The sequence below is a fragment of the Diorhabda sublineata genome, chromosome X (assembly GCF_026230105.1).
Source record: "Diorhabda sublineata isolate icDioSubl1.1 chromosome X, icDioSubl1.1, whole genome shotgun sequence".
Lineage (NCBI taxonomy): Eukaryota > Metazoa > Arthropoda > Insecta > Coleoptera > Chrysomelidae > Diorhabda > Diorhabda sublineata.
In genome coordinates, this window is record NC_079485.1 from 39,391,626 (window position 1) to 39,416,606 (window position 24,981).

General features: G+C 31.0%; 1 protein-coding gene and 1 long non-coding RNA gene across 18 annotated transcripts in view; one reads left to right on the plus strand and one right to left on the minus strand.

Annotated features, from left to right (window-relative positions):
- Positions 1 to 6,764, minus strand: part of LOC130451863 (uncharacterized) — a 30,646-nt gene extending 23,882 nt beyond the window's left edge. The window contains exon 1 of the long non-coding RNA XR_008910801.1: positions 6,406 to 6,764. This is a non-coding gene — a long non-coding RNA (uncharacterized LOC130451863). The remainder of the gene's footprint in view (positions 1 to 6,405) is intronic.
- Positions 1 to 24,981, plus strand: part of LOC130451862 (patronin) — a 91,731-nt gene that overhangs the window by 43,381 nt on the left and 23,369 nt on the right. For 7 of the 17 annotated variants that reach the window (XM_056791196.1, XM_056791201.1, XM_056791202.1 and 4 more), the window contains exons 4-7: positions 388 to 621; positions 675 to 925; positions 2,545 to 2,651; positions 16,597 to 16,722. In XM_056791196.1, the coding sequence (XP_056647174.1) occupies positions 388 to 621; positions 675 to 925; positions 2,545 to 2,651; positions 16,597 to 16,722 (718 nt within the window). The remainder of the gene's footprint in view (positions 1 to 387; positions 622 to 674; positions 926 to 2,544; positions 2,652 to 16,596; positions 16,723 to 24,981) is intronic. The other 10 variants (XM_056791204.1, XM_056791215.1, XM_056791216.1 and 7 more) reach the window with 3 other exon arrangements.

Consider the following 24,981-nt stretch of genomic DNA (forward strand, 5'->3'; position numbering starts at 1 on the left):
TACATTGCAAATGTAAATAAATTGCTTTAAACTGGAAGCGGATCGGTCTAGCAAGTGTCCAAGATGTGTTGAAATGAAACAAAATATTATTATAGTTTTCTACAATCCAGCAAACTACTATATTTTTTTTATATTTGTGAAAAGATGGTGGATTTGCGAATATTAGAACTTGCATAAGTCATAACATCATTTACAATCATCCTCATTGCTGGTAGGAATCCCTGAGGTTTTCAATAAGTTCATTCTCCACCAATATAAAAGTTTTTAAGTATTAATTGCGTCAAATTGAAATGGTGGAAAACTGTTTCTGGACATGTAGTTGAGCGAGATATGCTTTTAAAAAATTCACCTGAAATTCAACATTTAACAAAATAAAATCTTTTTCAGTCTGCTCATATGGCTGTTATAGAAATGATAATGAGCCTATATACGAAAGAAGTAGTGACAGTGGATCGGATTATTTCTGCTGTCCACAGGTTTAATCACGGTAAAACTTCAGCTCCAACTATATCAGACAACGCTGTAGACCAATTATTACTCTGGGTATCCCACGCTTGTGATGCATTACGTATGAGAATAGAACAAGAAGTTAGTACAATATCAAACGGGGGAGAAGTGAGTGTAAGTTTAAACGGCATCATTTCATTTTTAATTTTCATATTTTCCTTGTGCAGGGAGAAAAATTGAAAGTGCCCGAATTTCCAAAATTGAGAGAGCTAAAAGACTTGTGTGACGGGGTAGGATTAGCGGCCCTCATTGCATATTACTGCCCCGATGAATTGAATTGGACCGATATTAGAATATCCCATGTTCCATCCGTTCAAGATAGCATCTACAATCTTCAACTAGTACAAGATTTCTGTTGCAGGTGTCTATCAGCCTCTATCTTCCATCTCATGCCAGAGGACGTAACTTATATGAGAGAGTGAGTCGATATAATATTTCATCAAATTTTCGTATTATATTTGTATTATAAATACTATGATATCCGGGGAAATAATTAGTTGGAAAAGTATATAACATATCAGATTTAAATATGACTGATAAATATCCAATGAAACGGTGTTGATGGATTTGATCGGTTAATATTTTTTCAAAAACTGAGCAATGCAATACAGCTCGTAGACATATATGAGTAACTACTTGTATGTACACTTGGAGGCATTCTAGATTTTGTTTGAGATCATGATTTCCAATGAGATAGATGTTCTGTTATTCGAAGACTGATACCAACAAGCGTTGATATGTTCATTCTTTCACAACATTTTTTGTTTCATCTTGTTACATCTTGTCTAAAGACAAATCGTAAACTGGACGAGGTGGTGATGATGACCTACCACTAAAAACTAATGCAAAGGGGTGAAGATAAACAAGGAAATACTTAAAGTAAATAATTGGAGACAGAAGAATAATATTTGAGGAAAAGTTTATCTAAAATAAATATCACTCTTTTTTAAAAGTTGTATGGTGAATATGACATTTTAATTATTATTGACCGATAACACTAAGTCTAAAGTATAAATTTTCTACGAGATGTGACCATTGAGTAACGCTGCTACAGAAAAAATACGCATGCGCCTACTCCTTCAGAATGTGATATCTACCGTGTCTGCCACATGAAACTGAGGAAAACTGAAGCTGAAACAATTGTATGACAATAAATGTTTGTCGCGTCTAGTTATTCTTAAGTGGTTTAAGTGTTTTCACGATGGACAAGAAGATGATTCACGTTAGCGACGCCCTTCCACGTCGGCTAAGTATACTTGCGATTGCTGAATCTATGGAAATTGACAAAGAATGTGTGCGGCAAATTGTACATGAAAATTTTAACGTGCGAAAAGTGCCTAAAATCCTCACATTGGAACAACAAGAAGCTCGAAAAAACATTTATTAACATTATGAATACCATTGAAACTTATTAGAAAAGGTAATAACGTGTGACGAATCTTGGTTTTTTACCTATGACCCTACAACAACTCCCCAATCTATGCACTGGAATAGTACAATTTTATCAAAAGCCAAAAAAGCGAAAATTAACAAATCAAAATTCAAAGCAATGGTGATTGGTTTTGTCAATATAACTGTTGACAAATATTTTTACGGAACTCGAAAACAACCCGAATTGTGGTAGCTAAAGTCCTAAATTTTTCATCAGGACAACGCGCCAACTCATTTCGCATTGTTCGTCAAGAGGTTTCTATCCAAGTAAAACATCCCATTGTTAGACCATCCACTTTATTCGCCGGATGTTGCACCGTGCGACTTCTATTTCTTCCCAAAGGTCAAATCTGCATTGAAAGGAATATGAAATTGAAATATTTCAAATCACCAGTCTCGTTATTTAATAGTCTGACCTATTACAAAATTATGTGTATCAGTTTTTACACTCTGTAACAAATAAAGAAACTTTTTCATTATATCCCTCTCATTTCCATAAAAAACCGGGAGGGAACTTTTAGGGAAGTTTTAATTTTTTTGTTTTCCAATCGGAGTAATACAATAACAGGACAATTTAAATGACGTATTGGATTTTTCTTCTTTCAGATCTATGAAACAAAATCTTCTAGTCTTTATAGCCGATCTTTTCAATGTGATGGAAATAAATCCGGCCAAATGTGTCCGATATCCTGGAATGGACAAATATAGCACCGGTAAGTATTTTTTTATATATAATCAACCCATTAATACATTGTGCTTTTTGTCTATTTTGTGTTAGCTTTGTTTTTGTTATGTTTTGCAAAACGCTTTCGTTTTTCTTCTTCTCGTTGTTGTTGTTGTTGTTTGTCGAAAGTATGTTTTGAATATTGGTCGTTTCTCGTCTGAAACGTAACGATGCAGCTGAATTTTTAAAGTAATATTTGCATAGAAAGTGCATGTCTTCTAAAACACGTTAATGGTTTGCAAACATTAAATTTTTATGATTATGATTAGTATGTGAAAGTTTTTATTAGAAAAATATCAATAAAAAATAAATGATTCGATTTAAAGACATGCATCACTCCAGAAAGTTGTGTACCACGTTTGCTCACATCCTTTCAAAAAAGTGTATTGATGCGTTGATGATTCTAAACCATACTTGGGAGTGTTAAGAAGCGAAAAAAAAAAAGGATTTTCCCTATATGACAATGGATAAAACAATTATCTGCTACCTTTCTCCTCAATCATCAACAATATCTTCAGCTAAGTCTATACCAGGGCCGTTTGATGGAAAAGTGACTTTTCAAAAGTTGACGGCACAATTTTACGTAAATTTGGCGGATATATTAATATATTTCTAACGTGGAAATTGAATGGAATAAACTGATGAAAAGTTACATAATTAATAACCTGGAAGTGCTCAGTCCCATGGAATAATTTGTGAGTGGTTATCTACTTTTGAAAGTAATCATATGGACGCTGATGATGCTGAACATCCAAGAATGTTAGAATGTTTTTACATTACTTCAGAAATGATTTAAAAAATCGAAAGTTTTTCCGTCGATAAGTCAATAAATGAAAATTTGGTACCCGATTAGAGCCCATAACAAAAACACAGTCAAAACAGTGGATTTCATCGAGAAACTAGCTCGTTAGCAGCAGAAACAGAAATAGAAAAATCGAAAATAAATATTTTGCCAGTATTATAATGATTTGCTGACATTTTTTGATGCCAAATTTGAGAAAAAACGGACAAAAATTAGCCAAATTATGTTACGATCCATTCCCTCATCCGCAATATTCACCTGATCTGCCTCCTTCCGATTACTTTCTATTCCCAAAATTAAAAATCATGGCTTGGTGGAAAATAATTTCAGATACATGAAGAAGATACTGACCAAAACAAATCGTATTTTGCAGAACTTCCGAAAGATTATTTTTCGATAATTTGACGAAATTGGAAACTTGCTGGGTTAAGTTGTTTCAGTTAAAAGGAGTTTATGCTGAAAATTGAAATGTTTTTTCGTAGTAAAAGTCGCTCTTCCATCAAACCGCCTTCATATAACTTCCGGTGAAAGCGACTGATAACTTGAAATAATGTCTAGTTTTGATATCTCGTGAAAAATATTTCCCTCGATACAATCGTTCAAAAATTATATTAATTTTTTACCAGCTTTCAAAATTTCCTGTATATTTCTCAAAAAGTTTTGGTTGACTGAGTTTTTTACTAAATGCCTGTGAATAAAACGAGGAAAATTGTTTATTCTTAGATATATAAGCCATCCAGTTTATTTATCATTTTTTTGTATGTGAAAATGACTGAAAAAGACTGAGAAACTCAATATATGCGAGATTTTTTTATGGATTCAGGAAGCAAGTAAAACAAAACAACAAGATTTTTGTTTATAACAATCTTAGAATTAATTTTTTTTAACAAATCAGTTACCACACACGAGGTTGAAGTGTATAAAAATGGCTCTATATTAAACAAATGTGTCAAAATCCAATTCAAATTAATGCAATAAGGAAAATGGGGTATTTGACAACGGTGGAAAATAAATTCATATCGATTTTCATTCATCGCCATAGGTCTCAAAAATTCCTGAAACAAACATTTTTTTTCCTCATTATTTATTACAAACTATAATATTTAATAAAAGAAATTGATTAAATTTAAAAATTTTTTCACGCGATCAACTGCGAGTGTCGTCACTAAACAGTGAACGGCCAAATGTGGTCCGATTATAGCTATTTAATTCTCCTTGTTTTGGCTATCAGTGCACCAGTAATTTTATTTTTTTGCAGTTACAAAATATGTAGCATAAATTTAGAAAAATATAAATAACAATTTAAACAAATATAAATTGAAGTCCCTGGATCGCTACTAGCAAGTTGTACCCGCGTGAATAAATAGTTTTTCAGGTGATTTCAATGTACATACAAGTATTTGAAATTTTATGATGAAATTGTAAAATTATTATAATAATTATGAATGTCAATCTAGAGGTATAGATATGGGTTGAACCAGATTTTCAAAATTTGTCGAATACCCTATTATAAACCCAAATGTATAAATTAATGAATCTCATAAAAATATATGAAAATATTTTTCAAGTAAAGTGCCATTATTAAATTAATTATGGTTTTTATCCCAAAATCGCAGTTTTAAAAAGTCGGGGGGAATCAAATTTCAAGAATACCTAGATTGATCCCCTAGCTCCGCCTCTTATGCATTTATAAATCAAAACAATTATTTATCTCTCGCTATAAACTGAAAAGTCTGAAGCTATCGATGCGTGCCTACAGTGGAAGCCCAAGTTTGATACGAGTCGAATCCCTATATGAAAATGGATTGTGATGAGCAACGCGCGATTATTAAATATTTGCGTTTCAAATAGTCCAACGCACACTCCCAAAGGTTTGGTGGATACATTAGGAAATTATGCAGTAGACATAGTGAAAATAAGACATCGTAAATTTAAATGTGCCACTATTTCACACGAAAATGTTGAAAAAATCGACGAATGACTACTAAACAAAGATAGTGGTCTCGTACCAGGTGGTACATAATATACTTACTGTCAATTTGAATATGAAAAATCTTTTAAACGATGGTTACCACGATTGACACACAGAATCCATAACTGTGGAGTAGAGACCAAAATGTAGATTAAGGAGTAGAAAAAAACCAAGATACAAACTACAATCGATTACTTGCAAAAGGGAACCACAATTTTAGGTGCTCAATTATTCAATTTAATTTTAAAATTACGTGAAGCGGTACAAGAAAAGTTTTGAATCTGAATAACGTACCTAGTCACGCACTTAACAACATCGACGGCGGGACAAAAGTGAAAAATATAATGAGTTCTCAGCGCACATTTTTTATTGTAATAGGATCAGGGGCGGAGCAAAGGGATCAGCCCTCTTCTTTCAGATTGTCTTAGTATTCAATTTAGTATTTAGAGGAGTTAATATTGCGTTTTGACTAGACTATGGTTGTGACTCGGTTTCGTCAAACCTAAGCAAAAAAATTATTTTTCTAGCCTAGCTACGCGTACGTCCATGTGGCTTAGTAGAAATAAATTATTGGGTCCTAAGCGGAGATGGTAAGGGGGAATATACATTATTTTTTTGTGTCTAAATACTGGGCACCTCAATAAATAACACTGCTGGCCAAAGCTAGATTTACAGGAATTAAATTGGCTATATATGTAAACTATTAATTAATTATATGGTAGGAACCTTTCATACAAAAAATATTAACTAATTTCTCTCTCTTTCTAACTCTCTGGCGTTTCAAGTAATATTGGTTGTATTCTCGTGACCTTCATACATATACTTAATTAGTTATTATTGTTATATAGTTGCTAATTAGAACTTTTTTAAGATCATTAATAAATAAATGGGTATACGCCAAATAGCACGAGCTGCTATTTGGTGTAAAAAAAGAATGCTTGAAAGTATTTTTAATTCAATTTTACTCACATTTAAATAACTTTCTTGGTTGGATATGTTGTATACAATTGCGTATTCCGATAAATTTTTTAACTTGAAATCTGATATACGTAGATGCTTAGTTCGCGAGTGGTTCTGTGTTGAATCGAGTTCAACTGGCAAATTGCGTTGAATGTGTATGAGTTAAAAGTGATCTCATATTCTAAATGTAAATTTAGTGAACGATCATGATTGGACGAATCGATCAAGAGGTTTGTTATTACTTTTCACAACGAAATCAAAAAATTTATTTGAAATATAAAATGGAATATCAGCTTCATAGAAACTCTACTTATTTTATACTATTCTCAGCATTTCATAGCTTTATTTGGTAATTTCGCGGCCACCTGGTTTTTTGGCTCTAGAAAATCGAAAAATGGATGGATTTTAATGATCTTGGTCTCAAAATGTTCCATTTTACGGCGAATTTATAAAAAAAATTAGTAGAAATAGCTGGAATGAAAATTTCTCATAGTTTTACTGTTTTAAATCGTAAAAAAAAACGATTTTGCAAAATAATCCTTTTCAAAAAATTATGGTAATTATACACTTTCGCGGTCACCTGGTTTTTTGGTGAGGTTGGTTTAGGTTAGGTTAGGTTGGTTTAGTTTAGGTTAGGTTGGCTCTAGAAAATCGAAAAATGGATGGATTTTAATGATCTTGGTCTCAAAATGTTCCATTTTACGGCGGATTTATAAAAAAAATTAGTAGAAATAGCTGGAATGAAAATTTCTGATAGTTTTACTGTTTTAAATCGTAAAAAAAACGATTTTGCAAAATAATCCTTTTCAAAAAATTATGGTAATTATACACTTTCGCGGTCACCTGGTTTTTTGGTGAGGTTGGTTTAGGTTAGGATAGGTTGGTTTAGGTTAGGTTAGGTTGGCTCTAGAAAATCGAAAAATGGATGGATTTTAATGATCTTGGTCTCAAAATGTTCCATTTTACGGCGAATTTATAAAAAAAATTAGTAGAAATAGCTGGAATGAAAATTTCTGATAGTTTTACTGTTTTAAATCGTAAAAAAAACGATTTTGCAAAATAATCCTTTTCAAAAAATTATGGTAATTATACACTTTCGCGGTCACCTGGTTTTTTGGTGAGGTTGGTTTAGGTTAGGTTAGGTTGGTTTAGGTTAGGTTAGGTTGGCTCTAGAAAATCGAAAAATGGATGGATTTTAATGATCTTGGTCTCAAAATGTTCCATTTTACGGCGGATTTATAAAAAAAATTAGTAGAAATAGCTGGAATGAAAATTTCTGATAGTTTTACTGTTTTAAATCGTAAAAAAAAACGATTTTGCAAAATAATCCTTTTCAAAAAATTATGGTAATTATACACTTTCGCGGTCACCTGGTTTTTTGGTGAGGTTGGTTTAGGTTAGGTTAGGTTGGTTTAGGTTAGGTTAGGTTGGCTCTAGAAAATCGAAAAATGGATGGATTTTAATGATCTTGGTCTCAAAATGTTCCATTTTACGGCGAATTTATAAAAAAAATTAGTAGAAATAGCTGGAATGAAAATTTCTGATAGTTTTACTGTTTTAAATCGTAAAAAAAACGATTTTGCAAAATAATCCTTTTCAAAAAATTATGGTAATTATACACTTTCGCGGTCACCTGGTTTTTTGGTGAGGTTGGTTTAGGTTAGGTTAGGTTGGTTTAGGTTAGGTTAGGTTGGCTCTAGAAAATCGAAAAATGGATGGATTTTAATGATCTTGGTCTCAAAATGTTCCATTTTACGGCGGATTTATAAAAAAAATTAGTAGAAATAGCTGGAATGAAAATTTCTGATAGTTTTACTGTTTTAAATCGTAAAAAAAACGATTTTGCAAAATAATCCTTTTCAAAAAATTATGGTAATTATACACTTTCGCGGTCACCTGGTTTTTTGGTGAGGTTGGTTTAGGTTAGGTTAGGTTGGTTTAGGTTAGGTTAGGTTGGCTCTAGAAAATCGAAAAATGGATGGATTTTAATGATCTTGGTCTCAAAATGTTCCATTTTACGGCGGATTTATAAAAAAAATTAGTAGAAATAGCTGGAATGAAAATTTCTCATAGTTTTACTGTTTTAAATCGTAAAAAAAAACGATTTTGCAAAATAATCCTTTTAAAAAAATTATGGTAATTATACACTTTCGCTGTCACCTGGTTTTTTGGTGAGGTTGGTTTAGGTTAGGTTAGGTTGGTTTAGGTTAGGTTAGGTTGGCTCTAGAAAATCGAAAAATGGATGGATTTTAATGATCTTGGTCTCAAAATGTTCCATTTTACGGCGAATTTATAAAAAAAATTAGTAGAAATAGCTGGAATGAAAATTTCTGATAGTTTTACTGTTTTAAATCGTAAAAAAAACGATTTTGCAAAATAATCCTTTTCAAAAAATTATGGTAATTATACACTTTCGCGGTCACCTGGTTTTTTGGTGAGGTTGGTTTAGGTTAGGTTAGGTTGGTTTAGGTTAGGTTAGGTTGGCTCTAGAAAATCGAAAAATGGATGGATTTTAATGATCTTGGTCTCAAAATGTTCCATTTTACGGCGGATTTATAAAAAAAATTAGTAGAAATAGCTGGAATGAAAATTTCTGATAGTTTTACTGTTTTAAATCGTAAAAAAAAACGATTTTGCAAAATAATCCTTTTCAAAAAATTATGGTAATTATACACTTTCGCGGTCACCTGGTTTTTTGGTGAGGTTGGTTTAGGTTAGGTTAGGTTGGTTTAGGTTAGGTTAGGTTGGCTCTAGAAAATCGAAAAATGGATGGATTTTAATGATCTTGGTCTCAAAATGTTCCATTTTACGGCGAATTTATAAAAAAAATTAGTAGAAATAGCTGGAATGAAAATTTCTGATAGTTTTACTGTTTTAAATCGTAAAAAAAACGATTTTGCAAAATAATCCTTTTCAAAAAATTATGGTAATTATACACTTTCGCGGTCACCTGGTTTTTTGGTGAGGTTGGTTTAGGTTAGGTTAGGTTGGTTTAGGTTAGGTTAGGTTGGCTCTAGAAAATCGAAAAATGGATGGATTTTAATGATCTTGGTCTCAAAATGTTCCATTTTACGGCGGATTTATAAAAAAAATTAGTAGAAATAGCTGGAATGAAAATTTCTGATAGTTTTACTGTTTTAAATCGTAAAAAAAACGATTTTGCAAAATAATCCTTTTCAAAAAATTATGGTAATTATACACTTTCGCGGTCACCTGGTTTTTTGGTGAGGTTGGTTTAGGTTAGGTTAGGTTGGTTTAGGTTAGGTTAGGTTGGCTCTAGAAAATCGAAAAATGGATGGATTTTAATGATCTTGGTCTCAAAATGTTCCATTTTACGGCGGATTTATAAAAAAAATTAGTAGAAATAGCTGGAATGAAAATTTCTCATAGTTTTACTGTTTTAAATCGTAAAAAAAAACGATTTTGCAAAATAATCCTTTTAAAAAAATTATGGTAATTATACACTTTCGCTGTCACCTGGTTTTTTGGTGAGGTTGGTTTAGGTTAGGTTAGGTTGGTTTAGGTTAGGTTAGGTTGGCTCTAGAAAATCGAAAAATGGATGGATTTTAATGATCTTGGTCTCAAAATGTTCCATTTTACGGCGGATTTATAAAAAAAATACGAAAATTAAAAAAAAATAAATATTTTTTACAGTTTCATGACTTTAAATGCAAAAAAAATAACTTTCTACATATAATCCTTCGTAACTGTTTCTGACGTCGTGGAATCAAGTTCGTATATTTTTTTTTCGCAATTTACATAAAAAAATGAATATTTTGAAAAAAAAATATTTCAAAAAATACAGCCTAAAATGTATTCTATTAAAAAAAAGATAAAAATCACAATTACACGAATGTTCGAATTTATGCATTTTGATAACGATAAATTGCTCTTTCAGCAAAACCCCCCAACCCCCGCGACACCCACCCCTCAATAGTTAACTCCCCGAGACAGAATTTAAAATATTTTTTTAAATTCAAAGTCTTCAATTACAACTTTGAAGTTGAAATTCGGATTACAAATATATCATTATACATATAATCTAAGCCCATTTTTGACTTCAATTTTGTTGTTTCCGTCCGCTTTAACAAAGTTGAGGTTAAAAATGGATCTTATAAAATTTATTTTGAACCTCAAAAGTGTATCAATGCCATACAAACAATGTTATAATAATTTATGATGACATTGATGACCAAAATAAGATTTTTAGATCAGTTTAAGACATCAAAATCTTCAATGAGATTGATGATTCCCAAAATGGAATTAAATAATAGGCGTCAATTGGAACATCAAAGGAATTGAAGATTTTGAAGTTGAAACTGATTTGATAACGAGAAAAAATTTTCGTAACGGATTATTTAGAAAAACCCGTTTTTCTACTATTTAAGGTTTAAAACTATTAAAAACCGCAAATTCAGCCACTACCCCCGTGTTTTTCATAAATTCGTCGTAAAATGGAACATTTTGAGACCAAAATTATAAAATTTATCTATTTTTCGATTTTTAATGGTCCAAAAACTATTAACCTTGAAGAATATAGTACGAAACTATTCACGAAAATTGATTGTTTTTCATCGATTTCGTTTTAAGCTATAAAAACTGAAAAAATCATTCTTTTTGGATTTTTTTTTAAATTGTTTATTAATTTATGTAGAATACAAAAAAAAATATAAGAACTTTATCTGATAATGAGATAATTTTTTGTAAAGGATTATTTTGCAAAACCGTTTTTTTTTAAGATTTAAAACAGTAAAACTATGGGAAATTTTCATTCCAGCTATTTCTACTAATTTTTTTTATAAATCCGCCGTAAAATGGAACATTTTGAGACCAAGATCATTAAAATCCATCCATTTTTCGATTTTCTAGAGCCAAAAAACCAGGTGACCGTGAAAGTGTATAATTACCCTTTATTTGGTGAAATAATCTTCCAATTATCCTATTTGGGTTTTTATTGTTGTGTCACAAATGTTCCCAGCTCGACAGTTCGCTTTCTCAACTCTCAGAACTTAGTACAAAATAGTTCTTCCGGAACATTAATATTTTCTTTTTGTTTCATTCTCAATTTTTACCATCACTTTTTATTTCCGCATTTCTGTAATTATCAATAATCAATTCCGTTTAGAAATAAGTTGTCCTGTTGGTAAGATCTTTTCAAAACTGCAATTCAAGCACTCTCCTATCTAATTAAAATTTAGATGAATCAGTTTTACTTTACCTAAAATGTCACATCCCAGATAGGCTATAGTATTGTTTTTATTTATGTCTTTTGTCAGTATGGTGACAAAAAAGACGAGAATACTGTGAAGAATGTGTGACGTATGCACAGGTGCACAGACTATTACGACCTTCATTATTGCCTATTGCTAAAACCCAGAAAGGAAAATAAAAAAACAAAATTGGTATGCAACTGAATTGGTTATCGAAATACATTTTAATAGAAGTCTGAGTTACACTACGAAATTGTGTACATTCATTTGCGTGCTTTAATGACGGGCGTTTGGATTGAATACTACGTGAGATTAATACGTTTCCGTGAAATGACTAATTTTATACAACTTTACTAAAATGGAAAAAGTTAAATAATGTTCAAAAACATCTCACGTTTTTCGATAAAAATGACGCCTATTTATATCTTTTACCCTGAAATATTCTCAGCTCTTATCATTTTTGTATCTCTAAAATAATACCACTTATCAAATATATACAGGGTGTTTATTTTTCAAACGAAAAAACAGTCAAAACAGTGGATTACAATGGACGAACTTGCTCCTATAGGGAAAAAGGCAGTGGCAACTGTTTTGTTGATTGTTTAACATGTGATCAACTTAATCAACGTAATTGTGCAGCAAATATCACGATTAATAATGATATCAACGTTACGTCACTCATTTAAAGTATTGGAAACACGAAAAAATTGTGTTAAAATTACAATTCCGTCAGTATCGTAGATTATGGCTATTAATATAATTTAGTAGAATGCATTGTACATAATCTGACAAGGATTTGTCAAATAATTTCAAAATAACTAACACAAATAGTTTTTACATATTTAAATAAATCAATCCGTAACTTAGTACAAAACCACATTTTACAGGATTTAGAGTAAATCTTGATATTTTAGTTGAAATATTTCCAATGATCAATGAAACACCCAGAACATATGAAATTATTGTAATATGGAAAAATCGTGAATCCCGACTACATAAATATTCGATTTATACATCGCACAACTCCTTTAGGTTTATCACATTTTGAAATATTGTTATTAAATATTCAATTAAGTTTGTGCAGTTTGTTAATATTTCAATGACGAAATCTATAATTCAGTTGAAAACTACACACAATTTTTAGAATATTTTCCTCGATCGACAAGTTGAAACATTTTAATAACTACTACATTTTATTCCCAAATTTGTATTGAATATTGTTTAATATGGAGACATTTTGCATTAGGATCTCTAATATGTAAATGAAGGTTGTGTGTAAATAATAAATTCAAATTGTTAATATTTGCGTTTTTGATTAAATATTCGTCATTTTTATAACTGACACTCTGGTGACATTTGCAATTTATGACTTCTTATCAATTAAAAAAAGAAATCAAGGCATTATCAGACCAATAGTTGAAATTTCTTTAAATCAAATTTTCTTTGATAGGATGATAGAAGTGTCCTGAATCTTTACGCGGATTTTGAGTGCTACTTGCGATTTAGATAGTTTATAGTCAGTTCATCTTATGTAAACCTTAAAAACAATGATATAGTTTCAGGCTCTTTCCAAAACTTAAATTATCCCTTCGAGCTATATGTCTTCCTTTCCAACCAAAGATTTTATTTTGGAACAAATAATTTTGTTTTCGAAATTCTCCGTCACTGAGGTATGATGTTATATTAGGGTGATATAAAAATTATTTCAAAATAAACTACAACAATTTAAATAAATAATTGTTCTCAATTATTGAACCACCATGTTTTGCAACGCGCAACGTTACACGAATTAATTAAATTCAACTTTACTTCACAAATTACTTTTTTCAAAATTTCTTGATCATATTAATTTTTTTATTTATATGTATAAATGAGAATGATTTTTATGTTTACAACAAATTGACTAATTAAAACGAATTATATGAAGATTTCTCATACTTATAAAATGAGATGGGGATTACTGACACCTCTAAGTAAATATATCTCCATTATCAATCACCTGACACTTTCAGTTTTTATTTATTGACGTATTTTATCCTTTTTTTAAGTTAGAAGGAATCGTTCTATATATTTCTCAACAAGATGTTACGTCTTCATTAAAAAATTTGCTATGTAAACATCCCCATTTCGTTTATATCTAAAAATATATTCTATGGGGTATCAATTTGAGAAAGTCTTTTCTTTAATGTCTTTTTCTAGTAAATAGTTTTAAATGAATATTTGTAGCATTCTGGGGGGTAGATGTTACTCTTAAAACGGAATGGAAGGAAATTGCAAATCATTTTAATGGATATTTAAATACTTCTCCGATGGTATCCAGATTATTTTTTAATGAACAGTTTCTATTAAAATATCGTTATAAAATTACAGAAGTAAACTTGCCTCTACTTTTAATAGGAAATGCTGAGAAGTTTAGGTGGCACCGTTCCAATATTTTGATAACAAGAATACATATATTATAATCGTGTTTAATTTTTTCCAAACAAACCTTCATTGGTTTGTTTGGAACCAGACAAACCTGTGTACCAACAATGGAGTCTGTTTTCAAACTTCTCTATAAGCAGGTTGTGTTTCAGAAACAACAATTTCTATATGTTTTCATTGAAATAAATCGGGTGTCCTCGGAGGCCATTTAACTGTCCTCCTTATACCCTATCCGGGAATCTCTTGTTCAGTCATCGTCAGGTGGGAAAAAAGTAATGATGGGAATCAGCCTCCTCTTGCTAATGTAACAAGTGATCCATTACTTGAATCAATTTTAATTTCTAGCTTATGAGTTGTTAGGGGATTTGTAGCGTCTTCTAGCATATGTATCTGCAATTTGTATAGATAAAATATAAGGATTTTAAGTTTATATTATCTATAAATGTTTAAATAATAACTATGTCGATACGATAAATTTGACGTTGTAACCTTAATTTTATGTTTGCCTAATATTCAGCAAAATTTAGCCGAATCGAATGAAGCATATGAAACTTGAACTGTATTATTATTTTTGTTCTGATAACCTGATTGTGATAAGAACTATTGATCCACAACAACCTGGACTGACCTTTGTCAGAATATGACTAGCGGGGTCATTATTGAGTTTCTTATTTGAATAAATTACTCCACATTGAATACAGATTGCCATCATTAGATTTCAGTTGGTTACGCGTTACCCATGCGTTAATGTAAAACGTTTCCCTGCTTTTACTGTTGATTTTTCGGCTTTTCGTTGTTGTTATTGTTGGTGTTTAGTTTTGCTTTTTATATTACTTTGCTTTATTGGTGATTGGACGATATAAACATAATATCATGTGGTGGTGGTATTACATTGGTAAGAGAAGTTTTTAGATGGCATGACAAATTATTATTTATTATTTTTTTGATGAATGAATATATAACACCGACTTTATTTAAAAGAATTTTATGTAGTGTTATTTAAACAACGGGAGATGGTTAATTTATTCTGTCATTAACAGATGGAAAAAATGTAGGGTTTCAAATAAATATAATTACAAAATTCAAACCTTTCGTAACTATATTTAAACAATCTTTTTTTTAAGAATTTTTGGTACTTTTGTATACGAGCACTTAATGAAATTTCTGTCAAAACAAGCCGGTGCACTGATAAGAATGCTGTTTTTGGTGGTTCCTATAAAACTATGAATGAAATTAAATGTATCAATAATTGCGATTCTGGGTGTTTCACAAGATTTAAATTTTTGTATCTAAAAATACAACTAAAAATAAATATCGACACAAATTATCGTTAATTTTTGGCTGGATCGTTTCAGTGCAGTGCAGCGAAGTTTTTAATTACTGTTGATGAGCTTAAAAAATTAATTTCGGAAAGTTAAATCAGTGATCCTAGCAATTTCAAAATTTTAGGTCTCGCAAGCAGTATCTCAGAAATTCCAAAAATTGCCATTATTTTAGTTGTTCAAACCTTCATTGGCCACATGCTTTACGTTTTAATTGTCACCGTTGTTCAGAAATCTCTTATATATAAATAACGATGTATGTATGTCAATTTATATGAATAAAGGTTTCGTCCTCTATGTAGCAAAATCTGCACCCTCTAAAAATAAATAACCATACTTGCAATAGATTGAAGCCATTTGTTTTTATATAATCTTGGAGCAATAACTAGTGAATATTAGTCAATTAGAGGGAAATACAAAATCCGAAATAGCCCTCAGATCTTGTTTACCAGATATATTTTTTGAGATATGCTATCATGTGGGTATCTTTGCGTTTTTAAGAAACCTGAGTACTACAAATTGGATCATTAGGCTCCAATTAATATGCAGAAGCGAAAATACACATTTTCAATCTGAATATACCGAATTATTTTAACAAATTCAGTTCTATTTTATTACGAAATTGTGAAATGTTCTTTAAATTCGCTACCCTCATCAAATTGAATTCTTTGAACTTCATCGGATATGTTTCTGCAACTTTTTTTTTTTGGGAGATCAGAAAAACTGCTGGCGATGCTTCCCAGCTCTTTTCAAACTCAACATAATTCCGTTTTCCAATTTGTTTATTGTCGCAAAGGTACTACTTACAAAGAGTCGGGATAAAATAGTTAACGGGACAATTGAATGAATATAATAAGTAATTTAGTATAAAGAGGTTGATTCGGTTATAATTCCAGATATATATATATGTCTTAAAAATTAACACTGATTGGAAAAATAATTTGGGGGCATTTTTATATCGCTTGACATTCTTTTTGCTAGTTAAAAAAATTTATAACTTATAATAATTTTATTCTCAATGTCAACGAATCGTTTATATTTAAAATTGTTTTCATCCCCTTTTTTTCAAGTATTCAGTAACTTTTAAAATAACCGAATTCTAGATTATTTCATAAAAAAAATCTTTTATATGAAGTCTGTGTTATTAAAAACGTTGTTATATCGATATTAAGAGTAGTCGAAATGAATGAATTACGTTTTAACTACAATTGAATTCCTTTTAAAACCTACCGATGTGGCCGTAGAGGGTTTGCCCCAGAGTAATGCCCACGGTGTGATGCATAAACGTAATCTCCTGCAGACGGTAATGGTACCTATTCCGGATCTGCGTAGCGGCATTGATGACCCCGCAGATCCTAGTGCTTTTCAAGGTAATCTATTTCTTCTATCCTCTTATCGACGATCGTATCTTCAGATCATATGTAGCTCTAGTGATCACATCTAATTTAACATTTATTTTTGCGCATGTACTAACACTCTTTAAATTAAGACGATTCAAACACCGGTTATACGAGAATTTGAATATTCACAAAATGTTTTACTTTTCCAAAATTATATACAAATTGGTTTGTTCCATCAGCGAAATCGTATAAAATGAAAAACTTATATTGTGCGGGAATTCAAATGTCAAAGATTTTAGAAATATATACGGTAACGTTCTTCAAAATGAGTTGATAAATAAGTAACAATAACTTTTCCATGTCTGTTGGAAACACGCAATAATTAATAATTCCCTTTTAGAAGCCAGAACGTCGGTAACATCTACAGTAGACCTTGTTTGTCATAATTTGTCTGAATTTGTACCTTCTTTGCCCCGAATATCATGTAAAAATTGAAATATAGTTTTTAATGAATTCTACCGAGTTTTAGGTGATAAACAAAATAGTTTTATTTATTCAAATCCTAGTAAAACCTGTGTTGTTTTAGTAATGAAATGTTGAATCAATTCCAAATCTGTACACCATAAAGTATCCGAAAACATTGAAATAATAATAGACGAAAAGTATGCACACCTCTGGCGAAATATGGTGAATATATCATTAGAAAAGTTAGTACTTATGAAGGTGAAAACAATATCACTAGCAAGGTACTTTACTAGGCAACCAGTTTTTGAATTTTGTGTAATATCTCATTAGAAAATGCTTGCCAAACCTCCGAACTAAGAAATTTTGGCAGCCTACTTCTACATATTATGGACAACATAAGTGTTTACTGAAACTTATTTCTTAAGATACATTATCAAATGTTATCTTTTAAGCTCTGAACATTCTAGGAGAGTGGTTTAACGGAAGAGTAACTCGGTAGTGGGAAATTACTTTACTGTAATATATTATCTCCTTTTAACCCCATACGCTCGATCTAGCTCATTTCTAACATTTTCAAGCTAACCAAAAATTAAACGTTTCTTAAGATCCGACTTTTCGTTTGCCTGAAATCACTTCCCAGTAAGCCATTTTTCAAATTTAGGAAGAGAACGAGATCTCGTGCATATGGAGGATAGGGTAACAAAGCATAGAACAGTTGGGCTAATTCCTTCCATATGTAACCCGTTAGGTTGCAACATTCACTTCTTTAGCTACGTCACATACGATGTTTTTAAAGTAAAGAACCACTCCCAAATCATTTTAGGGGCCATCCATAAAGTACGTCACACGTTAATGGGGAGGGAGGGTATCACCGAAGTGTGACATCGTGTGACAAGGGGCATGGGGGGTCAATAGTTTTGTGACGTCACATGTTAAAATTCAAAATACTAAAACGCAAAGTTTGGATGTGAATTGAAAATTTAAAAAATTTTATGAAATGTTGGACTTTATCTTGATTTTATTAGATTATTATTTGATAAAAATAAGTAAAAAATGAAAATAGCTGTTTTCTCTCGATTATTTTTAAATACATACATAAATTTAAAAAATGTGTGACGTCACATCAGGAGGGGGGGTTATAAAAATGTGACAACCTGTGACAAGGACGGGGGGAGGGGTTCAAAAGTCCTAAAATTCGTGTGACGTACTTTATGGATGACCCCTTATAGAGCGAAGGTTTCATGATAATATTCATGTAACTTAGGTTTCTTCTTTGTTTTTCCACGTAAAAATTTAAAAAAAATGATTACCTATCATATAACATCAGAAACAGAAACTAACAATAACATCGCCATAGTGAAAATTATCTCTTCCGGTTAACCCGCTTCCATATTAATTTTTACTGAGTTATTCGTAATATTCTATATTTTTTCTAAATAAATAACGACATAACTGGTGTTTAAAGAATTTTTTTCTATTTTCAAATATAAATTAAATGAACCATAAACTCATTTTTATATAGGTAAACGCATAAAATTTCACTTTTATTTATGCATCTTAGTCAACGGGTATGAGGGTCAATTATTTCGTTTACGAAATTTTTTAAAATAAATAAATAATCTTAAGAAAAACTTTACAATTAAAACTTTCTGTTGTATCCAAGCTTTCATTTGCTGCTAAAATAAAGTTTTAACTAATGAGACAAATAATTACCAAAAACGTAGAAAGTGGTTCCATAGTAAAGTGTATGAGACTAAGGATCTGATGGGATCGTTTCCGGCTACTTAACATTTTTTTTTTGTAGTAATAATTCTTCTCACCCTTTTACGTTCCATTTTCCGCTACCGGTTCTCGGACTATTCTATTTATAGTAATATTATCCTTATTAGGAATTTCAGTGACTATTTTTATCAAACATAATAAATATATAATATCATTTCTTCGCCAATTCATTGCCTTTTCATGATTTTATTTTCCATTATTATCAGTTTAAGATAAATGTCTTATCAGAATATTGATTAAACTGCAATGAAAAAACTCCAATTTATGTGTTTTGTGAAGGTAATGTGTTATACAACTAATTTTTACAAACAAATCGAAAATGTTACGATATGATTCTTTTATAAAATGAAAACAGTATTTCAGGTATTTTTATTTTGACTATTTGATATATTTTTTCGTCAAAAACTCTAGTTATCGTTGTGTCGTTGTGGGACTGTTGCAAGCACCAACTCAAAGTATGTTCTAAGCTTTCGAATAACTACGTATTCATCATCAGGGAGTTAAATAAACGAGAATTGCACTATTCTACATTTTTCCTGAAATTGTTAATTCATTTGGTTTAAAAAACAACCTTCAAAATGAAAATAAAACAAAAATACGAAGTGGGAACAATATTCGTTTTTCAACATTTTAGGAGCATGAATCTTCTGTTATATTCTTTCGCCATTTCGAGTTTGATTTTGGGAAATGATTTTAAATTTTTGACAGCTACTTCATGGTTTGAACGTATCCAGTATTTAGATGTAAATATTTGCCAACCAGTTATGATTTTTGGACTGTAGCAATCAATATTTATGTGTTATTGTCATTTTGAACGAAATGAAATATAAAATTTCATGAAAAATGTATTATGCCCGTAATAATTCCCTGATGAATACAGAGGTTTTCACAAGCTTGATATATTGAAAAGGTAGATTGCATACAGACCCACCGTAAATTCAACATTTCATTGAACAGTTGGGAATAAGGCGGCTTGTTGGGTTTAGTTTGCAATTCGCATGTTATAAATCATAAGTTATTTTTAAACCACAGTTTAATACTCAGCATGATTTGTATGTATTAATTTTTTATTTTAAATGAACAGTGAATAGTGTTTGCGTGTCATTAAGAAAATCGATGTAAATAAATATGGATGAGACAAAAAAATATAGTATAATACTTTTACTGTTTGTAACGTAGGTAATTTTGGCAAACATTCCTGACCCTGACATTGCGTAGGTATATGTTAGAAGTGTTTGCTCACTATAGACTTTGACTCACAGATGTGAGTCTAACTTTGGAAATTTTTATTTAATTTAAAAATGGCCGCTTTAACGTGAATTAAAAATACGTAAAAGTTGACAAAGTGACAGCTTTTAGTGTTAGTGTTATGATAAGCATGTCTACCTTCAATCAATTTGCTATTATTTGTAAAATTAGCAAAATGCAAAGCCAATTTTTTATACGATTCTTCTTATGTAATATATACAAGAGGCATCTTGGAAAACAATGATTCCTACCATGTTGAAAATTCACGTACTACAAAAGAAACCTACACGAGTAAACTTTTGGTGTAGCGTGATGTGTTCATCGAACTACCAAACAATACAAACAGATCTCGAGTCAAAACTATAGATAATATACCACAACATTATCTGCAATGCGTCAATATTCAAGTATCATCAAATTTGCCCTCCTAGTATAAAATAAACCAGCAATCTCAAGTTATTTGCAGCCTAAAATATAGAGCAGACAAATATATCTCTGAATTTTCAACGACAATAATTTTGTTGACATGGTGAGGATATTTGGAATAAAAGAAGCCACACCTCAGCCAATGTCAAATCCTGCACACACCTTTATCCAAAATCTACCAAATTAACTACAACAGGAACCTATATATGAGGATACTCATATATAGGTATACCTGGAAATGTAAAAGAAAACCAAGCTGTAAATAGTCCAGTAGGCACTCGAAAATTTCAAATTTTAGTAAATTGACAAAATTACTGGGTTGGGAACATCAACAATTTATACAACAACCAATCTAGACTAATGACTTCCTTGCTCTAACAGAGGGAAAGGACAGCAAGCAATAAGAAGACTGAGAATGGGTTTCACTTTGCTCATAATATGCTTATCTTATATCCTTAGACGTGCAGGAATGTGAAAAAGCAATAGGACAGTGTGCTCGTGTCCCTTCGCCTCACCTTCCTGCCGCTCTGGTTCGTGTCGGTTTCTCGAGCTCGAGTGAAAGGTCATGAGAGTATAAGGCGAGACAATTAACTACACTGTCGCTCATTTTTTTTTTGGTGGAGTGGAGTAAAGATTTGTGTACTATTTCTATAGAATTATACCAAATGAAACCAATCATTTGGCATCCTGATCACAACTACAAATAATATAGGTACTACTTTTTTTATTTCTTGTGGAGTACATCCACCACCTTCTCTCTTTTGACTTTCATTTTTTAATTAGGTGATACGAGGGTTGCCTTGTCAATTTTTACAAAAAGTGAAACAGTAGTGAACAAACTCGCAACAAAGTGTTTTATTGCTTTTCGAAATATTCGCCTTTAAGGTCTATACATTTTTGCATGCGCTCAAACTAATTCTGGAAACATTTTTTCCACTTTGAAGTTGATATCGTACAAATATGGTTTTTAAAGTCTTCTTTAGGAGAGGAAAATCATTGTCCGCGCATCTTTTATTTGACAATGGGGAACAAAGAAAAAATACGGACAATGAAACATTAATTCGATGTTTATCTCCTTTAAATATTTCGTTGTTCATGTTGCGCTTCATTGGAGCTGGCAAGCGGAATCCATTTGGAACATATTTTTCTCAAGCCTAAATGCTCATGCGATGCATTGCATTGCAGTCTACGATATTATAAGAGACACCTCTATCTATCTGAAAGTCACGTACCGATCTTTTTTAATCCTGTTGCAGTTAGAAATGATGTTTCTCGGAATGACAACTAATTTTGGCCGACCTTCTCGACATTCACCACCGACGGACGCAAGACCGTAACGAAATTCTGAAAACCAGTTGTAGTCATCTCTGATGGTGCTTCTTTACCAAAATTATACGAAACCGTTTATGCGTTATTATTGAGTAAAGCTTAAAACTATAAAGTCATTCAACGATTTCCATCCCAAGCGAATTTTTTTGTTGCTTATTGATTCGTTTAAAAGGTATTTTTCATTTTTCTGGAGAATTAATTAAGTGCGAAAAATAACAAAAGTTTTCTATATAAAATTCAACCATTATTTCAATTTTACTTGAAAGAAAAAATCATGTTTTGATTTGCCAAAGCGACACTATGAAACTAGCAACGCTAAATTAAAATCAGAATTTGGAATAAAAAGGAAAACATAAATCCACTTAATAGGGTCACAGTTAATGGGGTTAACTGTAAGCATTTTCAGGTTTTTTTTCGTGGAAAGTCTAATATACGGTTTTCTTTTTCTGTTCTTTAACACGACTTATGACACTTGAGAGTACTAGGAATTATTAGATACGGTTTAAAATTGTTTTAAAAGTGCTATTGCAATGTATATATAATACATAGGATTTGCAGATTTGCACTTGTGATAGAGTATTCAATTGCGATCGATTAAAGTTTTTGCCTTCAACAATTATTTCAGTAGAAAAAATGAAAAATTCTCTTAGACAGCCAGCAAACTATCGCGTTTTCAAAACAAAAAAATGCATATTAACAATTTATATAAACGTTTATTTTATAAAAATTTCCGAATTGTAGATAAATCAATATTATTAATTGGCAAATTCTTAAGTCTAAATTTCTTGAATTCCATTAAGTATATGTTCAAATGAATACACTAAATTCGCATAATTTTATTATGTATATACTGTGGCGCCACGTTCATTTCCTCCTAGCTATCACAAACATCAAAATACTTGGAACACACTTATCTAGTAAATACTATTTATCCTGTCCGCCAACCTGATTATCAGTTCAATGAAAAATTTGCTAAATTTCTTTTTTTTTTAATCTTGTTATTCTGAAGTTAAAATAATGAAAGGTATTTTTCTCGCGTATTGTATAAACGATTATACTGATCAGAGATACTAAAAATTAATTAATTGTTATATTCTAGTCAACACAATCAAATATTACCGGAAACGTTATAATGTTTATAATTGATATTAACTATAACAATGGTGAGAACCACAATGTGATCCATTATTATTAACAATAGGTGAAATAGTTCAAATAACTAAAGATTAATCAGTAAATACTACTCTAAATCGGTTATCACATCGTTATCAATCATTTTATTGTGTTTAATTCATACACTGAACAGATATTTATAAATAAAGAAAATGTAATACCGACAACAATAATGAAAGTGCATTAAAAATTTGCCCACAAAAATATTAAATGGATTTTTCTATTGTAATTGAAATGGTGAAATATATGTTTCTAAATTGGCTCCAAATACTTGTACGTTTCCAAAAAAAAAAAAAACCATTTTCTGCGAACCTTGAATTACACATCTCTCGCAACAAATATAACAGTGGTCGACTTAATTGTCAATTCAAGCCATTTTGTTTTGTGTTATTATGTAATATTTCCCTTTTTGTACAAGGTGTCCAGAAAGGGTATCGGGTATTTGTAAGTTCAAGTAAACAAAAAATATTTATAACCAATAAAAACTTTTATTGTTTTTTGATACCATATGAATTGGAAAATTATTTGGAAAAGATGATGATATCCAAATGATGACCGTTAGGTTGCTGGCACTCTTCTAAACTGGAACGAAGATTGGCGATAACACGTCGACACAGTTAGGGAATAATTCATTCACAACTTCCATCGAGTCATTCGAGGTATGGCAAGTGGCCCCATCTTGCTGGGACCTCGTTCTTGAGTTGAAACCTGCAAACTCCTGCAACTCTGGGACCAGAAAATTTCGCAACATATCGCAGCAACGGTCACTATTCACATTGATTGCTTGGCCTCGTTGATCTTTATGAAAATAAGGACCAATAATTCCTTTAGCAGACATAGCGGCCCAAACAACGTCCTTTGGACTGTGCAGGAGTCGTTCATGCTTTCGTCTCGGATTCTCGACTGCCCAGTACCGACAATTTTGCTTATTAACATGACCATTCGGTAAAGCAACACACGTCTGTTAATTGGTTAATTCGTGTGGTACTATTCGACAACTTCGATAGATCTTACCTAATGGTTTTAAATGGCGATGTATGATATCTTTAAAAGGGAGTCTGACATTCGGCGAGTGCTGGTTTCAGAAGGGTGCACCATTATACTACATAAACAAAAACACAATAGTAATAATGGGTATAGGTACTCTTCCGTGAAACCATTTTCTTGTTTTAGCTATTTAGAGAAAACTTTCGAAATACGCATTCTATTTCATTTTAATAATATATCCAATCTATTGACTTAAACCTACAGATATTTGAGTTTTTCTAGAAAGAAACCAAATGTTGTCCCAAAAATGAAAATCACTGTAATACAGTATTAAAATTGAGAAATCAATTGAGTGTCAGGAGCTGTAATTTTCATTTCAACTTTGATAATGAGATCTGTGATATCTCATGATTACTTTGACATTAGACAGTAGTAATATTAATAGAAAAGGAAATAAAATCATGTTTAGATACATAATACTAAAATTTGCCAAGGAAAGCACCTATTTTATTATGAGAGAACCAACTCCAAATCCAATGAATGGACACAAAATATTTAATGAACTCTGGCAAGTTCTTGAGAATAATCTATTGAAACTAACCATCAAAATTTTTGATTTAGTATATAACAAATAATACGTGAAGTATTTAAAAAAGAAAAGAAAACTAATAGCAAAATATTCAGTCGTTAAAAACCGTCTAAATAATTATTGAATCTCCCATTAAAAAAATATAGAGCTTGGTCTGTATCATTCCGAGTATGCATAACCACATTTTTTCAAATAAAACTGACTAAAATCCTTAACATTGTTATCAATTTCATAATTTTTTCTTTTGAACGTTGTTTTTATTGTATTGATCAAATACTTATTTTTTTGCA